The 16,205-nt window shown below is 42.2% G+C and overlaps 1 protein-coding gene across 1 annotated transcript in view; it reads left to right on the top strand.

Moving 5' to 3' along the window:
- DOCK3 (dedicator of cytokinesis 3) overlaps positions 1 to 15,276 on the top strand; it is a 182,691-nt gene extending 167,415 nt beyond the window's left edge. The window contains exons 51-56 of the mRNA XM_027700784.1: positions 1,592 to 1,744; positions 5,182 to 5,300; positions 6,231 to 6,318; positions 9,551 to 9,673; positions 10,240 to 10,322; positions 10,799 to 15,276. Of these exons, the coding sequence (XP_027556585.1) occupies positions 1,592 to 1,744; positions 5,182 to 5,300; positions 6,231 to 6,318; positions 9,551 to 9,673; positions 10,240 to 10,322; positions 10,799 to 11,305 (1,073 nt within the window). The 3' untranslated portion in view covers positions 11,306 to 15,276. The remainder of the gene's footprint in view (positions 1 to 1,591; positions 1,745 to 5,181; positions 5,301 to 6,230; positions 6,319 to 9,550; positions 9,674 to 10,239; positions 10,323 to 10,798) is intronic.
- The last annotated feature ends 929 nt before the right edge of the window (positions 15,277 to 16,205 follow it).

Below are 16,205 nucleotides of genomic sequence, written 5' to 3'. Positions count from 1 at the left end.
AAGAATAGTCCTTGGTATAGTACTTAAAAGAGAGATCATGAAGACAAAGGCAAATAAATCATTTTACATGTGCAATGAAATTATGGTACAAAAAAGGTCTTGAGGCAGTTTAGCAGACATGTATGTACACAAAAGTGTATGTACAGGATGAATGTTGAAAGATATGAATTTTAAGTACTGAAGATAAGGAAGGGCTTCCCTGCTGGGAAATTCTTGAAGAAAGGAAAAATGTAAAAGCAGACTCTGGGGTACTCATATTGCCTTTGTATTACAGTAGCTGGTCTTGATATTGCTAATCATTTTCTTCCCAAGCCTCGGAGCTGAAGCAAAACAACACCATGCAATCTCCTGACTTTTGTAACTTCTATTCAAGGTTTTGGTTTTTTCCCTCTCATTTTGGATTCTCCGTTGCAGGTTCTACACCTCTTTTCACAGGCATCTGGAGAAGATGTCCAGGATATAGCCAGAGATAGAGGCTGATATTTTTAATCTCACCCTTTTTTCCATACAGGGGAACTCCATGTCTCCTGATGGATGGAGAATACAGAGAAGGGCTCTTTCTCTCAAGCCAGCTTGGGGCTTTTTTGCTCAGTCTGGCAGTGAAATTCTAACTGACTGACACAGAGGCAGCAAAGTGATTTAATTGAAGGATCAGATGGAGTAGGAAAGTGGGAAGGGAACATCTTCAAATAAAGGCAGATAGCTGCACTAATTACCAAGGGCTGGAAGGAAAATAATGATAAATAGTAAAGTAACCAGGTGAAAGTGGTGTAACAGGAAAAGAAGATGGAACTGAGGACAGGGCTATCATGCCAGGAAGACGTCCCTAAATGGATGTGCCTCAGTGAATGTTTTGGGGGATCTGAGGGGGTTTGGTGCTCCTACTGTTTCACGCTGTTTTCCACTTTAGAAGTCCAGTGACAGGCTCCCAGTGACAGGCTGTGACAGTCTTTCTGAGCCTGATGACTGCACAGCATCACCAGCTTCCCTCTTTACGGTATTATTCACTGTTGCTTGGAAACCAAGGGGATGAATGCTCCAAAGGGAATGAATGGGTTGCTGGGTGAGCCAACAGCACCTCCCAGGGATGGGACCCAGACTGACCACAAATGGGAAACAATAAAAGGAATGAGTTTGAAAAATATTTATATAACTACAATACAGTATTTATTCTTTGCTGGTTTTGTTCACTTCTAAGTTATGTGAGCACAGCATTCAGACATTACCCACTCGTTATGGGATTTCACTTGTAGTAAGGTCCCAGATGCTCTCTGTGTTTCCCAGTGTGCCAGTCACTGTTCTGGTTATTACGACACTGCTGTTGGGAATGGAGCTGTTCTTAACAAGAAAAAGCCCTTACACTTAAATTCCACTGTGGTAATAGAGCTTTGTTCTTCTCCTTGGTGATTTTTCCTTTTGTTTTCTTTTTTAACTGGGTGAATTTGATGCTTGTGAAAATGAGATTCCAGTGTCACTGGCTGGAGCAAGGTACTTCACAGACATTACATGTGCAGCTCTGCCAATGCACCTCTATCCTTCTTTTTTTTTTTTCCTTTTTTTTTGGTATTTATTTATATTCTTTTTAATTTAGCGCTGGTGAAAGGTGCTGGATTGACCGCACTGGAGGCTGAAGCCCTCTATTTACCCACAGAACAGATACAGCATGGGCGGCAGCCGTGCAAGTTCCCCCACGCTGCCCCCACCCATGTGCCTCATCTCTGTCCTGGAGGGACCACCTCTAGAGGTGAGAGGATAGTTCAGTCTCCATGACCCATCCAACCCTTGGCCTTTCTGCTGAGACTGCCAACAAAGCTATGATAGTCACGATGCTGCAGCTGAACACTTGTCAGATGGGAAGTGTGCAAAGGCCAACAATTCATTTCGTACAGGCCACCTAAATTTATCAACTTTGCGTCTTTGTCACTTGTGGCTTTTACCTGAGCACAGTTAGGTAGGAGTTCTAGGATTTTACCTGATTTTTAAATGCTTCTCTCATTGATTCAAATGTTAATGTGGAGGTGAAAAACCACTATCCCACTATGCAGGTACTTATACCACCTCCTCTGTTTAACTGCATACCCCTTTCCTGAGGAGATGGGTATCTTTTATAATACAGAGTAGTTCCATCAGTGACCAAAGGAAGCCATGGCCATTTGTATTAAAAATCCAGCAGGAATTTAAATTGTACTTTCAGTTCTCCACTTCCAAAAAATGACCCTTTCTTTGATTTTAAAACAGCAAGACAGGGGATTATTCGGCTTGTCCAGAGAAAATAATAAAGCTATTAATAAAAAAATTGTCAAGGATAGTCATCAGGAAAGTAGATCAATGGCTTGATTGTATCACTGAACAGCAGATTAAGGCACCAAAATTTACGGTAGTTATAATATACACAAATTACAGCAAACGTCTTAAATAGAATTGAAATCAGAACACAGTAAGAATTTTCTAATTCTGTGCTAATAATAAAGACATTACCAGTTACTCATTTTTACAAATATGTATCTTTCAGTTTTCACCTGGCTTGACCCTTGTGTAGCTTCTTCCCTATCAGGAAAGCACCACTGTCGTGTGGAGGATCAATAAGTTCAGTTTGGTTTGGCTTCATTTGAGGTGACTCATGAGGCACTGCTGTAACCTTACTGGAGTTAAGAGATTGTACAAGACGGTTCGTTAAGCAGAAAATTAAATGCAAAAGGGCCGGGAAAGAGCTATGAATGAGTTAGGGGTTTTTTTCCAGTAATTTAATTTAAAATGTGGTTGGGACTCCTCTGATGCACTCGAAAAGCAACTCCCACTTGGATACTTGATACCTCTTAAGGCATCCCTACTGCTTCCTCAACACAGCCCCTTGTTAAAATGTAGAAAATAAGTCCTGGTGTCTTACTCAGCACTTTGCAAGAATCCATATACTTACATTAAAACTGCCTTTTTAAAGCAAAAACCTTATGATTTGGTGCAGGAGCAAACCGTTTTCATAACAGTAATGGAAGTGATGAATCAGGAGAAAAGATTCAATGAGTTTGAGTTTAACTACATTAATGTTCAGTTTCATTCCTTAAAACTAATACTTGTCACAAGTGGATTAACATATTTATAATTAAAAAAGAAAAACTACCTCTGGCTTCAGCACAGGTTTTCCTTTCTCATTAGTAAGTGCCTGCAGTGCTGCACACACCCAGTGCACCAAGCTACATGCTAAAAGGAGTCAGCCCTGCCACATGCTGCAGTGTTTTATATGGCCACTGACTGCTCTGGAAGCTTCTAAGAGCCTTTTTTTGACTTTGCTTTTTAAGTTTTGCCAGTCCCTGAAAAGAGCTGTGGTGATTGTGCTCTCTACCTGTCCAAAGCAGCCCTACTTAATTTTGTTTGCAGACTGGACACTTGACATAGTCTCTTAAAATTTTTATAGCTATAGTCAATTACAAATTTAGGGTAGCAAACAGCAGAGCTGTTTTTTAAACTAGACTCTGCTAGCACATGTGGGATTTTTCACGTCATGAAATGCAAGGTCTGTGGAAACTGTAATCCCTTATAAATTGACAGCACAGAGCTGGTTTGCAACTTTGATATAAAAGAGCAAGGATGACAAGATAAATGAAAAGGGTAAAGTGTAGGTTGTGCTGTGCTGTAGTTCTGGGCACACCTAAAAGTTCAGCATCTTTACATTTGTCCTGCAGAACAGGACTATCTGTGACCTGTGAGTAAAAGACTCAGCACAAAGCGTTAACACTGTGTTCTCCAAGCTGATGTTGTACATAAGAGCAAAGAATGTCGTCTAATTATGTTTCTGTTCTATGTCTGGGGAGAAAATGAGTTCGGGACTAGAATGCAGATACTCTATGGCTGTTCATGTTGGAGTGGGGGCGTAGATTAATCTGGCATCTGCCCCCCCAATGGAATTGTTGCAATTACAGGACCTTATCCTGCATTCTGCTGGACACATTGTTCCTTCCACTGTGTGCTGAATATCAGTCCCAAAAACTGCATGTTTGCTTTTGCTGGGGTAAAAGCTGCATCAACCAGCACCAATGCCTTTGCTCATATGTTGGAGTGCTGTCCAGGTAATGTGTGTGGTTGTGGAAGTTTGCCAAAGGGGGCATGTATTCCCCAAAAGCCAGCATGGCTCTGTAATGCGCTGTGTGCTGCCATCTGTTCAGTGCGTGTCTGTGACGCAATCAAACAATCAGTGCAAATTAAAGCTCACTTCAGCAGCTTCAGAACATCAATTCCTGCCTAATACTGTGCATCCCAAGGGATGTGTGTATCAGTAGTGTCAGACTTCAGGAAGTCACTAATGAGAATCATTCTTCTGGCAAACCCATTGTCAGCTGTTGCACATCAGAAGGCATATTGTTACGTGGCACTCATCTTGAAGGACATGAGTCCCAAGTAATTCCACCTGCCAGGAAGCTGTTTACATGAATTACCCCAGTATCTTAAACAACTACACAGATAGATGAATTAAGCCTATTCCTACTATATAACTGTAAGTATTGGTAAATGTCCTGGTGTCATAAAAGGGCTCACTATAGCAACACCCTCAGTAGTAATCATCATTACAGCAGCATTGTAAGCAAAGTGCCACTTACACTTAAGGAAAATTCTGTTTATATTTGGGCTTTGTTTTGCTTTAACAAGAGGAAGCTGGCCAAGGTATCACCAACTAAATGGTAACACTTATCTCTAGCAGAACTGAGGAATGAAGTACCTTCCTATAGCTTCCTGCTTTCACTGAACGGTGTATCTCAAGCTTTTATCCCTTTCTTCCACATTCAGTCCTAAAACGTACAATATTAAGGCATTTCTGTTACTCTGCAATACTTTATGAGGGCAGGGGAGCATTAGGCACTGTACAGCACAGCCACAGCTGATTCCACACAGATGCCCGCTCTTTACTTTGTTTAAGAGGAAGCACTTTGCAACATACAACTAGGGATGCATACACCTTACACACCTTTCGTGCTATGTCCTTAACTGTATATAACAAGCCAGTTCTTACTCCATCCTCGTGCTATGCACCCACCAACAGTCAGCTGCTTAGTGGGCTCGGCACCATGTTCTTTTGAGTCCTGTGAGATCATCCGTCCGAACTATTGCACAGGAGGCCTAAATCCCTGGGCATGCGGAGGCCTGGCTGTTGTTTGTCCCGTGTACGTGATTATTCTCACTTGTTTACAGGCTCTCCCTCTCTACCAGATAAGTACCGGCACTCTCGGGAGATGATGATGTTGCTGCCAGCCCACCGGGACCGACCCAGCAGCGCCATGTATCCCGCAGCTATCATGGAAAATGGACAGGTAGCAGCTCCAGTTTTTTTCTATGTCAGTTCAACCACCCGAAACTGTGACTTTATATTTACTGGTTCTGACAACCTTAAAGCGCTTTCCTTTTTATTTTTGCAAAGCACAGCAACTTACTTGGGATCATTTTCAGAGGTGACGCAGAACTTTCCATATTAATCCCTCCCTGGAGTCACCCACTGTGGCAGTCAAGTGATACAAATTGTAATGACTGTTAAAACTGCAGATACACCCTGTACAAATGAGCTCTCCTTATCTTACTTCCCAACTTTATCCTGTAAGCCCTGGTCCTCTGCAAGTCATCATACCATTTTATTTATTCATTTTTTTAGAACCACAGCCATCCTGCAGTCTAGCCTCAAAGTTGATTCTAAATAGCTTTATGGTGATTTCCAGAGGTATCAAAAAACCATGAGGGGCTGAAATAATATATTGATAGAGGGTCTCCAAACAGTCTGTGCCCACATCTACATTTGTCTCTGGACAAATTGAAAAATTCAGAGTGTGCATTTAAACTGGCCCCAGCCTGCACTTCTGAAGGGAATCTCCTGATCGTGTCCACTTCAGCTCACCTCAGAGAACTGTCTCAGAGCATGCAAACTAAAACAAAACCAAAGCCAAAGGTAAGCTCCAGAAGGGCCCAGGGTGCATTCCAGGTGATAAAGGGCACAAGGGCAGGCTAGAGCTAGTCTGAAATAACTCCTCCAGAGAACACAAGCTGCAGGGACTGCGGGCCCTCAGCACTGTCACACCCTGGAGACCCACTGCCATTGCACTGCAGGATTTGCCAATGCAGGCACAGCCGAGGGTTCCCTTTAAACCTTTAGATGAACTTCCTTTGCTTAAGAGAAGTGAACAGAAAGCCTCCGTGTTGCCCCAGCTGGTCTGTGACTTTTAACTCTTCTTTGCTGACTTTTCCTCCCTTAGCCTCCAAATTTCCAGCGCGCCTTGATCCAGCAAATGATTGGACCATGCAAACCTTGCAGTGATCCCAACCTGTCCGTGGCTGAAAAAGGTACTCCTTTCCCTAGTTAGCTGCTTGCTAAAATAGTGTTCTTCTGGTCATGCTACAGCAAGTAACAAATGGGCTTCTACATTTCCTGGCAGAGTGCATTCTCTCACGCTTTTCTAATTAACAGTTTAATTAACTGGGCCTTCTGCCAATCTGTAGTCATTTCAGAAGGGTGGGGTTGCACAAGCCTCTCTATTTCAGAAAGTTTTCTGAGTTTAGCACTTTGTTATTGAAACAAATCCTGCAGCTTTTATCAAGCAAAACTTCCAAAGCAGCAAATAAGATATCTAAGAAGAGTGTAGCATTTGGACCATGTTTTTTAATAATGAGATACACTGGTTTTTTTAGGATGCATTTATTGCTCTAAATATGAATGTTCTTTGTAATCCCTCTCTGAGGTAGTTTTATATTTATTTAGCATTGGGAATATATGCATTTTTAATTTGTTGCTCTAAAAAAAACAGGCAGAGGCCCTGTGGGGGGAAGGGGGGGAAGAAGAGAAAGACTTTGTTTGGTGTAACAGAAAAGGAGGAACTTGTGAAAGGGGTGCCATGGACAAAGCGATGGGCTCAAAAAAAAATGGGCAGCATTCTGAAAAAGCAGAAGAGGGCAAAATTCCTGAGTCAAAAATCTGAGACAAGGATGCTGCCTAAGCAAGCAACAGTCATGTGTATGGCTGGGAAAAATGGTATCTTAAAAGATTTTTAAGGCCAGGAAAGACCAATGCACCTCTCTAGTCCAACCTATTATACACTTGGATTTTTACCACTCTTTTTGTTTCAGTAACTGTGCCAGAAGTAAGCTGTACCTTCTTAAAAAAAATCCAAATTTTATTTTACAGTTTCTAGTGAATCAGAATTCCCTACTTTAACAATGTGACAACCTTACAGAGCAGTCCAGATCAAAACCAAAAGCCAACATCCAGTTCTGATTAAATGCAGAATGATAACTTGATGACAGTAATGAGGGATGACAACAGAGTTAAGACTGGAGGGTGAGGGATTAAGAGTTCCATCTTAGTTTGAACCAAACAGATACTAGAGATGGTGAGATCTTTATACTGGAGAGGAAGAAGATCTGGAAAATGAAGGTATATAAATATTTATTTCCTGTCTGGGAAAAAAATACTTGGATTTGTATTTGTGGGAAATATTATAGAAGAGTGTGGTATTCAGTGCAAAGAGATCAAAGACAGAATCCCCTCCAGGAGCCCACGAAAGACACAGATATTGTTCCCTAGTTGTTTGTAGGGGCTGTTGGGACAGGACTCTCAGCTCTTGTGCCAGGCTGGTGGCAAAAATGCAGTGACAGGCACTTTGGCAGGCCTTGAACCCGCATCATCCTTCAAAGTCAGGGTGCCATCTGCCTTGGATTTCGTTAACAGTCACAGCCATGAATTTCCCCACCCCCTCCTTGCCCTGTCAGAAGCTCCTCTCAGTAATTCTCACTGACAGGGGTGACATCAGTCGCCCCGAGCAGAATGGTTCAAATGCAGCTTCCCTGCTAATTAAACTTGGCCACTGAGCCACTGAACACTGTTATGGAGAGACATGGGCTGGGACAGAGCACTAGGAGCTCCCTGCTTAGGTTCTCCCCTGAAGCATTTTGGATAAAAGGCCGGTTTTAACAGGCAGCAGCAACTCTCCAAAATCATTTGACCTTCAGATGAGTTCCAGCACTCCTAAATACTCATAAGGCTGTGAATGAGGGAACAATAAGAAAATATAAATGGATTTTGCACTGGGATACCACGTGCTCTTCTTCACATTCTTATTCTGCATCTCGGTGTTCAAAAAAACAAACAAAACCAAGCACAACAAGAGTTTTACAGTCCAAGAAAATCAGGTTTTCTCTCTTTATCACTTGATGCTGGAGTTTGCAGGCAAGATGAGCGTAGCTGGCACTGCTGTCCCTGTTCTCTATCAATATTCTTAGTGTCTTCTTCATATTCCTTTCTCAGGTTGACGGTCTCTCTTTAAAAACAACATTTACTTTTATATTTTTATGGGGTTTGTTCTGCCTTATGAAGCTGTCACTTTGTGATATTTTTTACTTTAGGGAATTTTAGGCCTTTGGGAGCCTGTGCTTGTGCTAAATCACGAACTAGGGAGAAAAAAAAAAAAGAGAAACCTTTCAAAATCATTTTAGAAAAGAAATGCACCAAAAATGGCTGCAGGCATTTTAATTACAGAGAAATCCTCTTCAGATGTCAAACTCCATGTTTATTTCTCCAAGCTTCCATTTTCCAAACTGAAGATGGAAAATGCTATTTTTATCTCAGTTTTCATTGACAGGCTCAGTGAATTACTTTATTTTTTTTTCTTTCCTTTGCTAAACTGAAGAAATTGCTTATTTGTTTTTAAACAAACATACAATTATTGCACATCTCCTCTCAGAATAAACCAAGTCTTATTTGAAAGAAAGGAAGGTGCATTTTAATAATGTTTAAGGTTGATGGAATTCTCAAGATCTTGAAAAAGGTTCATGTTAGAAAGAAGCAGCTTCTATTTCTATGAAAAAACAAGTTCAGGAAGATTATACCCACTGTGAGTTATATGAAGTAAATGTTCTCTCTACTTCCTGATTCACAAAGACTTATGAATTTCACAAGATCTGTTCAGGTGACTTTGTGATACAAGGAGGCCAAACTGCTGTCCTTAAATATTTTGTGATCTAAATTCTTGATCAGCTCTATAGCTTAGTAAATCAGGGCTTTGAAGTCATGATTTCTTTTGCAACAGATTGATGTGTAATTTCCTTTATGTCTTTTATTCAGTCCTCATTTACCCTGTAGTGCAGACACAGCCTGTCCTGTGTTTCCAGAGGGTTCTGCCACATGTTCCCTTCTGCTCTGTCACCACTCACCAGGGCAGCTCAGCTCACACCTGAGAAACAGCTGCCCTTCCATCACTGGGATTTCATTTTTACCTACTCTCTGGCTTGCAAAAAAACCCTCCCAGAGTTCTACTGCTCTTCAAACTTACTAGAAATGAGCCAAGGGGTGATGGAGGGGAGCTGGGCACACTAACCCTGCCATCACCTAACTCTTGCTTCCTTAACAAAGCCTCTGTAAACTTAACTCACTGTAGATTAGACGGTGCCTTTCTGTGCTTTCAATCCTGCCACTCATCAAGTCCCTGGAATCTGTCTCTACTGCTGAAGAGCACACCGAAAAGCCTGGCCCCACAACCCCCCTGTAATGTTACCCCAAGTTACATCTGTTTCAATCCTTCAGCTGTGCCAGCAGCACCCAGTAGCTGGAGCCTGGACAGTGGAACCCGGGAGGCCCTGCCATTCCTGTCTGCCCACGTTGGGAGCATCCTGGCCCCACCGGTGCCTCCCCGAAGCCTGCCCCATGGTAAGGACGTGCCCAGCAGGCCTGCAGTCATGCACACATAAATCCAGACCACCTAAGAGCTGACATTAGCCTTTTTACCCCCTAAAAACAATCAGAACAAAAACCCACAGTCTTTCCTGGTCTGCTAGGTTTCCAATTTTTTTTTCAAAAATCTTCAAATTATTGCACTCCTTACAGCAGTGTGGAGTTGTGCATATTTGGGGGACTAGAATTATGTGTGAGAACACTGAAGCTTGGCTTGGCTTCTTACCAATGACCAACTTCAGCAGTAATTTAAGGTTAAAAAGCTATTAAAAGAAACTTCAAATGTTTATTGTTTGTGAGCCTGTTGCCTTGCCATGAGATCCTTGCTAACAGGGGTGGGTGGAAGTTTATCACTGCACTGAAGTTCTCCTTAGCAGTGTGTGTGTGTGTGTGTATGACAGATGCACTCGGCAGTGTCCATCAGACAGGCAGCCCTAGGTTGGAGTTACCAGCATTTGGAGCTGTTACCTGGCATTACAGATCTGAACCCAGCTCTGTGGCTGCAGCACAAGTCTGCATTTCTGATCCTTGTCTCGTTCCAGGACACTACTCACTGCACTTTGATGCCTTCCACCACCAGCTCAGTGATGCTCCTCCTGCACTGCCTGCACGAACACTGCGCAAGGTAATGGCAGGAGCAGAGAGGGATGTAGGGCAGTAAGAGACTCCCGGAGGAATCCCCTCCTCTGCTCCCACCAAGCAGCTTCTGAATACAGAAACACTATTTTCACATGGTAATAACTTGCACATGAGACAATCCACTGAAAGCTCATAACCTGCTCCAGAGTTGAATTCTGTAGAAATAACTTAAGTATTGTAGGCCCTTCCCTTTTCCTTCTTTGCACCATCTGCTGTGATTTCAGCACCCTGATCATCACCTCAGCTACTGTTTCTCTAACAGCTCTGGTGTTGTTGAGTGCACTTGTCTGCCCAAAAGTGGTACTTCCATACCTGTAAACCAATAATCATTGACATTTTGAACACAAATGGAATTGCTCTGTTGTTCACAACACAGTCAAAAGCTGAAATGGGGAACACCACACGAGATGCAGCATTACCTCCTTTGTCAATTTTAACCTGGTTTTGTTTTTCTCCAAACAGTCCCCTCTTCATCCTATCCCTGCATCGCCCACCAGTCCACAGTCTGGTCTAGATGGGAGTAACTCCACTTTGTCCGGCAGTGCCAGCAGTGGTGTCTCTTCCTTGAGTGAGAGCAATTTTGGACATTCTTCTGAACCACCTCCTCGCACAGACACCATGGATTCTGTCCCCAGCCAGGCCTGGAACACTGATGAAGATCTAGAGACACCCTACCTCCCTGTCAGGTACAGTCTCTCTGAGCCTGATGTCCTGGAGTCGCTCAAATCCCAGCCATGCCGAAGCCACTCTGCTCCGTCTGGAGTCATTCCTCAGGACACCATGGACCCTCCTGCTCTGCCCCCCAAACCTTACCACTCCCGGCTGCCAAACATGGAGAACGAGGAGGGGATGATCATTGAAGATGATGACAAACACCGCCCCTTGCACCGTAAAGTGTCCCAACCAGTGAGTGGTGGAAAGGAAGAGCAGGCCAGGGTAGCATGGGAGCACGGCATCACTGAGCAGTAGGGACAGCTCCTGGCACGCAGCTGGCATCGGCATTCCAGGTCGGGATACAACAGAGAGAGAGAGCAGGACTCGGAGAACAGCAAACCGATTTTCTACTGCCGCAAGTTTATGTCTGAAGCCCACATGAGCAACTGGGCCAGCATGGGAGGTTGCTGCTTTCCTTTTTAAGTTCTTTTTACACCTTTCCGTTCCGTTTTTTAACTTTCTGTGTAGTGGACAGTTTATTCCTTCTGCAGTTTCTTAACCACATCATATGGCACATGAGCCATAGAGACTTGCAGAAGCTGAAAAATACGATTTTAAGCGGAGGGGGAAAAAGGGGGGAATGTGGCAAGTTTTGAAGCTGCTTTCCTCCCAGTTTGAGACGCACATGAGTAGAAGCAGTTGCACTAGGGACATATTTCTTTGCTGTACAGAATTGAAAGCTCATTGCTGAAATCAGGGATTCTATGAACTGTCAGGCTGGAAGGTGCATGAGCTGCAGGCAGTGGAAAGATGGCAATTCTAAGAAGAAATTGGCTCTTTTGAGAGCAGGATTGTATATATCTGTGCAGTGATCTCCCTGCATTGGTTCATAGGTGCTGAGGCAATCTAACCAGTGCTGATGCACTGATCTCCAAGATATCATTTCCAACAAACTCTGCCTCCTTTGTTTTTTATGTACTGTTTGATTTCTTAAATTTTGCTTTCACTGGCTAAGCCAACCTGCTTTCTCATGGGAATCACGTGTTATTCATCTGTGCTACAGAATGAGAGGAGGTTGGTAGCCACTGGAGCTACAACCTCATTGTAAGCCTTTCCCATGCCCAGCTTTGGGCAGGCTGTTAACACCAGCATTTCTATTCCAGTTTAAAACAAAACCAACCAAATTGAGTTTCTCATGCCACAAGCTGGTTGATGACCCAGCCAGTAAAGAAAGGGTGGCTTAAATGCATCATATCCAACAATCCTTGCCTCAGGGCTGAACATCACAATTCTCACCAATTTCCATCACCCAGGAGCTGAGATTCATTCCATGTTAACTCAATATCCCAAAAACTCACTGCAGCTGGTGTGAGAAGGAATCTCCCATCTCAGAGTAGACAGAAAACACCAAGACTCCAGCAATGCCCGGTATCCAGTGTACACCCCAGAGTCAGGGACCTTAAAGGCAACCTGTAAAGAGCAAGTGTTTCTTTCCTCTTTTGCTTCTTTAGAATGTGTAGTAAGAGCTGCTGCTTCTCTCTTCTGGAGAGTTGATTTCTTTTTTCTTTTCTCCTCAGGCAGCAATACAGCCTTTCCCCATCCCATCTTTTTTTTATGGATAGGCTCCAGAAAGAGCTGAAGGACATTGAGGGGTTGGGGAACAAACCACACCATGCAAACCGGAACTGTGCAGAGGTGAAGACGGTATGAGTCTATGACCACAAAACAAGCCTTTTAATCAGTGTTTGCATAGTTCAGGAAAAAAAGTCTGTGGGTAATAGCGTTCTTTATAAAGAACAGATCTTGGCTATAAGAAACCTTTTATTCCTGTTTTCATATTTTTCAAGAGACTTTCAATCAGGATAGTATAAAATATTTAATGTTTTTAGATAAACAAGCTATGCCATCCCTTGCCATGCCCACACACATTTTAGCCTTCCTTTTAACCCTTTCACCTGCAGACTGCAAAGCACACTCCATAGGGTGGAAACAGACCTCCCTCGTTCCTACCACTGAAAAACCTGAAGCACATTCAAATAAGACACTTACCTCCACCATATAATTAGTGCCAGAAACAGGAACAGCACTCACTTTTCATCTTGAAGTCTTGTCCTAACTGCTCAGTTTCTCCTACTAAAAACAGCGTAAAGAAGCAAAAAAGGATATTAAAAATCTTTTACAGGTCACCTTTAGCACTACCTCTAAATACAGTGACTGGGCAGAGTACGTGGCTTCTGAACTGGCTAAAGATGGTCTGGCTGTATAAAGTCTGGACTCAGCAGTTGTGTGAACGGGATTTTAAGAGGATTTGTTTATTTTCTTTCTCCAGCTCTAGCCCATGCAAAACTACTAAGTTAAGGATTTGTTTCTTAAATGGCCTATTTGGCTGGAACAAAGTCTCTCTTGCTTCCTCTATTTTGTTACTAACACAGGCTGCTTGTAATCATTATATCCTTCACAATTAAGACAACGATAATAAAAACTGGCCCATAGTTTCATCTCTAGCAGGAAGGAGAGTTTTCCAATGCGAGGACAGTCCTAAATGTTAAGGAACTAAGCTGGATCTCTGGTAAAGAACACATATGAAAACAATTCAAAATTATGATTTTGGTAAAGGTAAGTCAAGGTAATTCCTTAGAACTGGGTGATATGTTTTCACATATGCTATTCTCCAGTCCCACTGAGACTCTTCCAGTGAAGTTTTTAAAAGAACTTACTATTCAGTTCCAATTCCCTTGCCCCTGGTTTTGTTTTTCTTTTTGGCAGCAAGACTAAAAGTAGTAAATGTAGTGACTTACCGAGCTTCCTTAACGTGGAAAAACCAGCAGGTCTAGCAAATAAAACTTTGCAGAACCAAGAATGCAACTAAAGTGGCACTAACTAAAGAGTCCCAGGCACCTGGAAAACCTGCTCACTAAAGCTCTAATCAGTCTACCAAAACACATCATCCTGCTCTGATTAGAGACATGGTACAACAGCGGTGAGTCCATGGGGAGTCTGACATTCCCATGTATTTGTAAGGGTTCGAAGGTCAATCAGGTGATGTATACAAATACCTAATTTATGGCAGGTCCACACAAAGAAGGATGGAATAAATTGCTGAATTTACCAAATTTAAGCCTCTCTGGAGTTAAATTTCTGTTATGGTTCTGATATCTACCAAGTACTCTGCTTCCCTTTTCAGTGTTTGCCTTAAAGGGGACAGAAGATAGAAAGACTATTATTAAAATATTGTGAATCTTGGAACTAATATTGCTTGGAACTACTTCTCTGTATGGTGAGGTGTCTTTTAGCGTAGTACAACTCCAACATCAAGCTCAGTCCTGGAGTAGGGGGAAGCAACAGCATTTGTTGCACTTGCCCAACAGGATTTGAAGATTCCTTGTATAAACCACAGCAACAAGATGTTTTGAACAGGACCTTGATATTCTATACCTAGCTCTAATTCAAACTTCAGTGTACTTGCCTTCATTGGGTTTTTCTTTGCATAACAAAATAGCATGTGCATTCCTGAGAAAATTGGTGGAATTCTGCTATAAATCTCTCCATCATCCGTGTACCTGCTGGCCCCATCTGAAACAAAATTGAGAAGGAACTACAGTGATAGAAGAAAAGCACTTAATTTCTCTGAATCCTATTTTTTTTTCCTAATGGTTGGGTTGGTTTTATTACTGTGTACAAGACTCAGATTCTTTTTTGACTTTTCCTCTTTGGTTTTTAGCTTACTTACCCTTTTTTAGGTAAGGGATATTGCATATCCCTTCTGTGGGAGTATCAGCCAAAACTGGGGAGGCTGGAGAGAGCAAGAGCCTTTGGGAAACAAATTATGTGATATTTAAAATTTCCTCTAATCATGCTTCTTTGTAAATACCCCCATTTGAATGCTGTGTATTTGTACAGGAAATTGAGCAAAAAATGTATAGATTGTGATGTCTGACTGGTATTCTGCCCTGTAAATGTGTTTTTAACCTCTGGCATTCTGTGCTTATTTAAAAAAAAAAAGCAAAAACCTCTAACCACTTCTCTTTTGTGTATTCATGTTTAAAATAAATCGAAAACAGCTATCTTATCTATAATGGAAATCAAATTCAAAAGGAAAAATTAATTTGTACAAGTGTCCTAAAGGTACTTCATTGTATATATTGTGATAGCATGTTTCCAGAACCAACAAATAAGTGGTGTGAATTTTAGATGTAAATATCTGCCGTTTGTTTTGGGTTCCTTTCCCTTACCCATTCACTCGACTGCTGTGATGTGGAATTAAAGATTAATACCTGATATTAAAACAGTACAGCTGTATGTTCATTACTGTCCTCTAGGCAGGGGTATCCACAGGCTGCTCCCAACATCCACAAGGGACAGGGGAACAGCCATCACTTCCCACCTTTGGGTGCATGAGGAAAAGGGGGAGCAACCAAAAGGACCTTGTGGCTCTTGTCTGTGGTGAGGGAACAGCTTCCACGTTATTCTTTTAGCTGACAGTGTGTTATTTTATTTAATATTAATTTCCTAAAACAAGCATCAGGTATATCCTCCACCTGGTCTAGTGAGGTAGATGTACATGGCACATGCAACAGCGCCAGAAAAAGTTTTGAGGTCACTGTTTCAGAGACAAAGGGAACGGGATTAGATCTCCAGCAGGTATCTGTGGAGTGGCTGTGTGCCATGTAGTTACCAGCTGGGGTTAACCACCACTATCTCACTGCCTAGATTGCTACTTTTTTTTTGCAATAGTACTTAAAAACTAATAATTTTAACAGCATAGATGTGAAAAAAACCAGTAGTTAAGACACGTAGGATCACAGGATTTGGGAATTCAAAGCTACATATACATGCATTTTCTTCATTACCACTAATAAACCAGGTCCAAGTACAGGAAACAAAAAGTAACCCATTTTATCTCTTGACAAACCAACAAAAAAAATTTATGAAACTTGTCTCGAGACATTTAGCAGTAAAATATAAAAAAAATGACTCTTCAGCTGGTCATAGTGTTCATGGACTGCCAAGCATTCAGTACATACCACATACAAATACTGAGAAGAGAGAAGCTGTAACAAGGTACTTCAGAAGTGCATCTAAGATACCAAAGTGTGGCTTAGCTAAAGTGCTCACCTGATGCCTGAAGAAGCCTGTATCAGTCATGGCATTGAATCACAGAATCAGCCAGGTTGGAAAAGACCTCCAAGATCATCAAGTCCAACCTTCAACCAAA

Source organism: Neopelma chrysocephalum, unplaced genomic scaffold, assembly GCF_003984885.1.
Source record: "Neopelma chrysocephalum unplaced genomic scaffold, ASM398488v2 Primary Assembly neopelma1_147, whole genome shotgun sequence".
Lineage (NCBI taxonomy): Eukaryota > Metazoa > Chordata > Aves > Passeriformes > Pipridae > Neopelma > Neopelma chrysocephalum.
The sequence above is the reverse complement of the archived record's forward strand: the minus strand, read 5'-3'. Positions and strand labels throughout refer to the sequence as shown.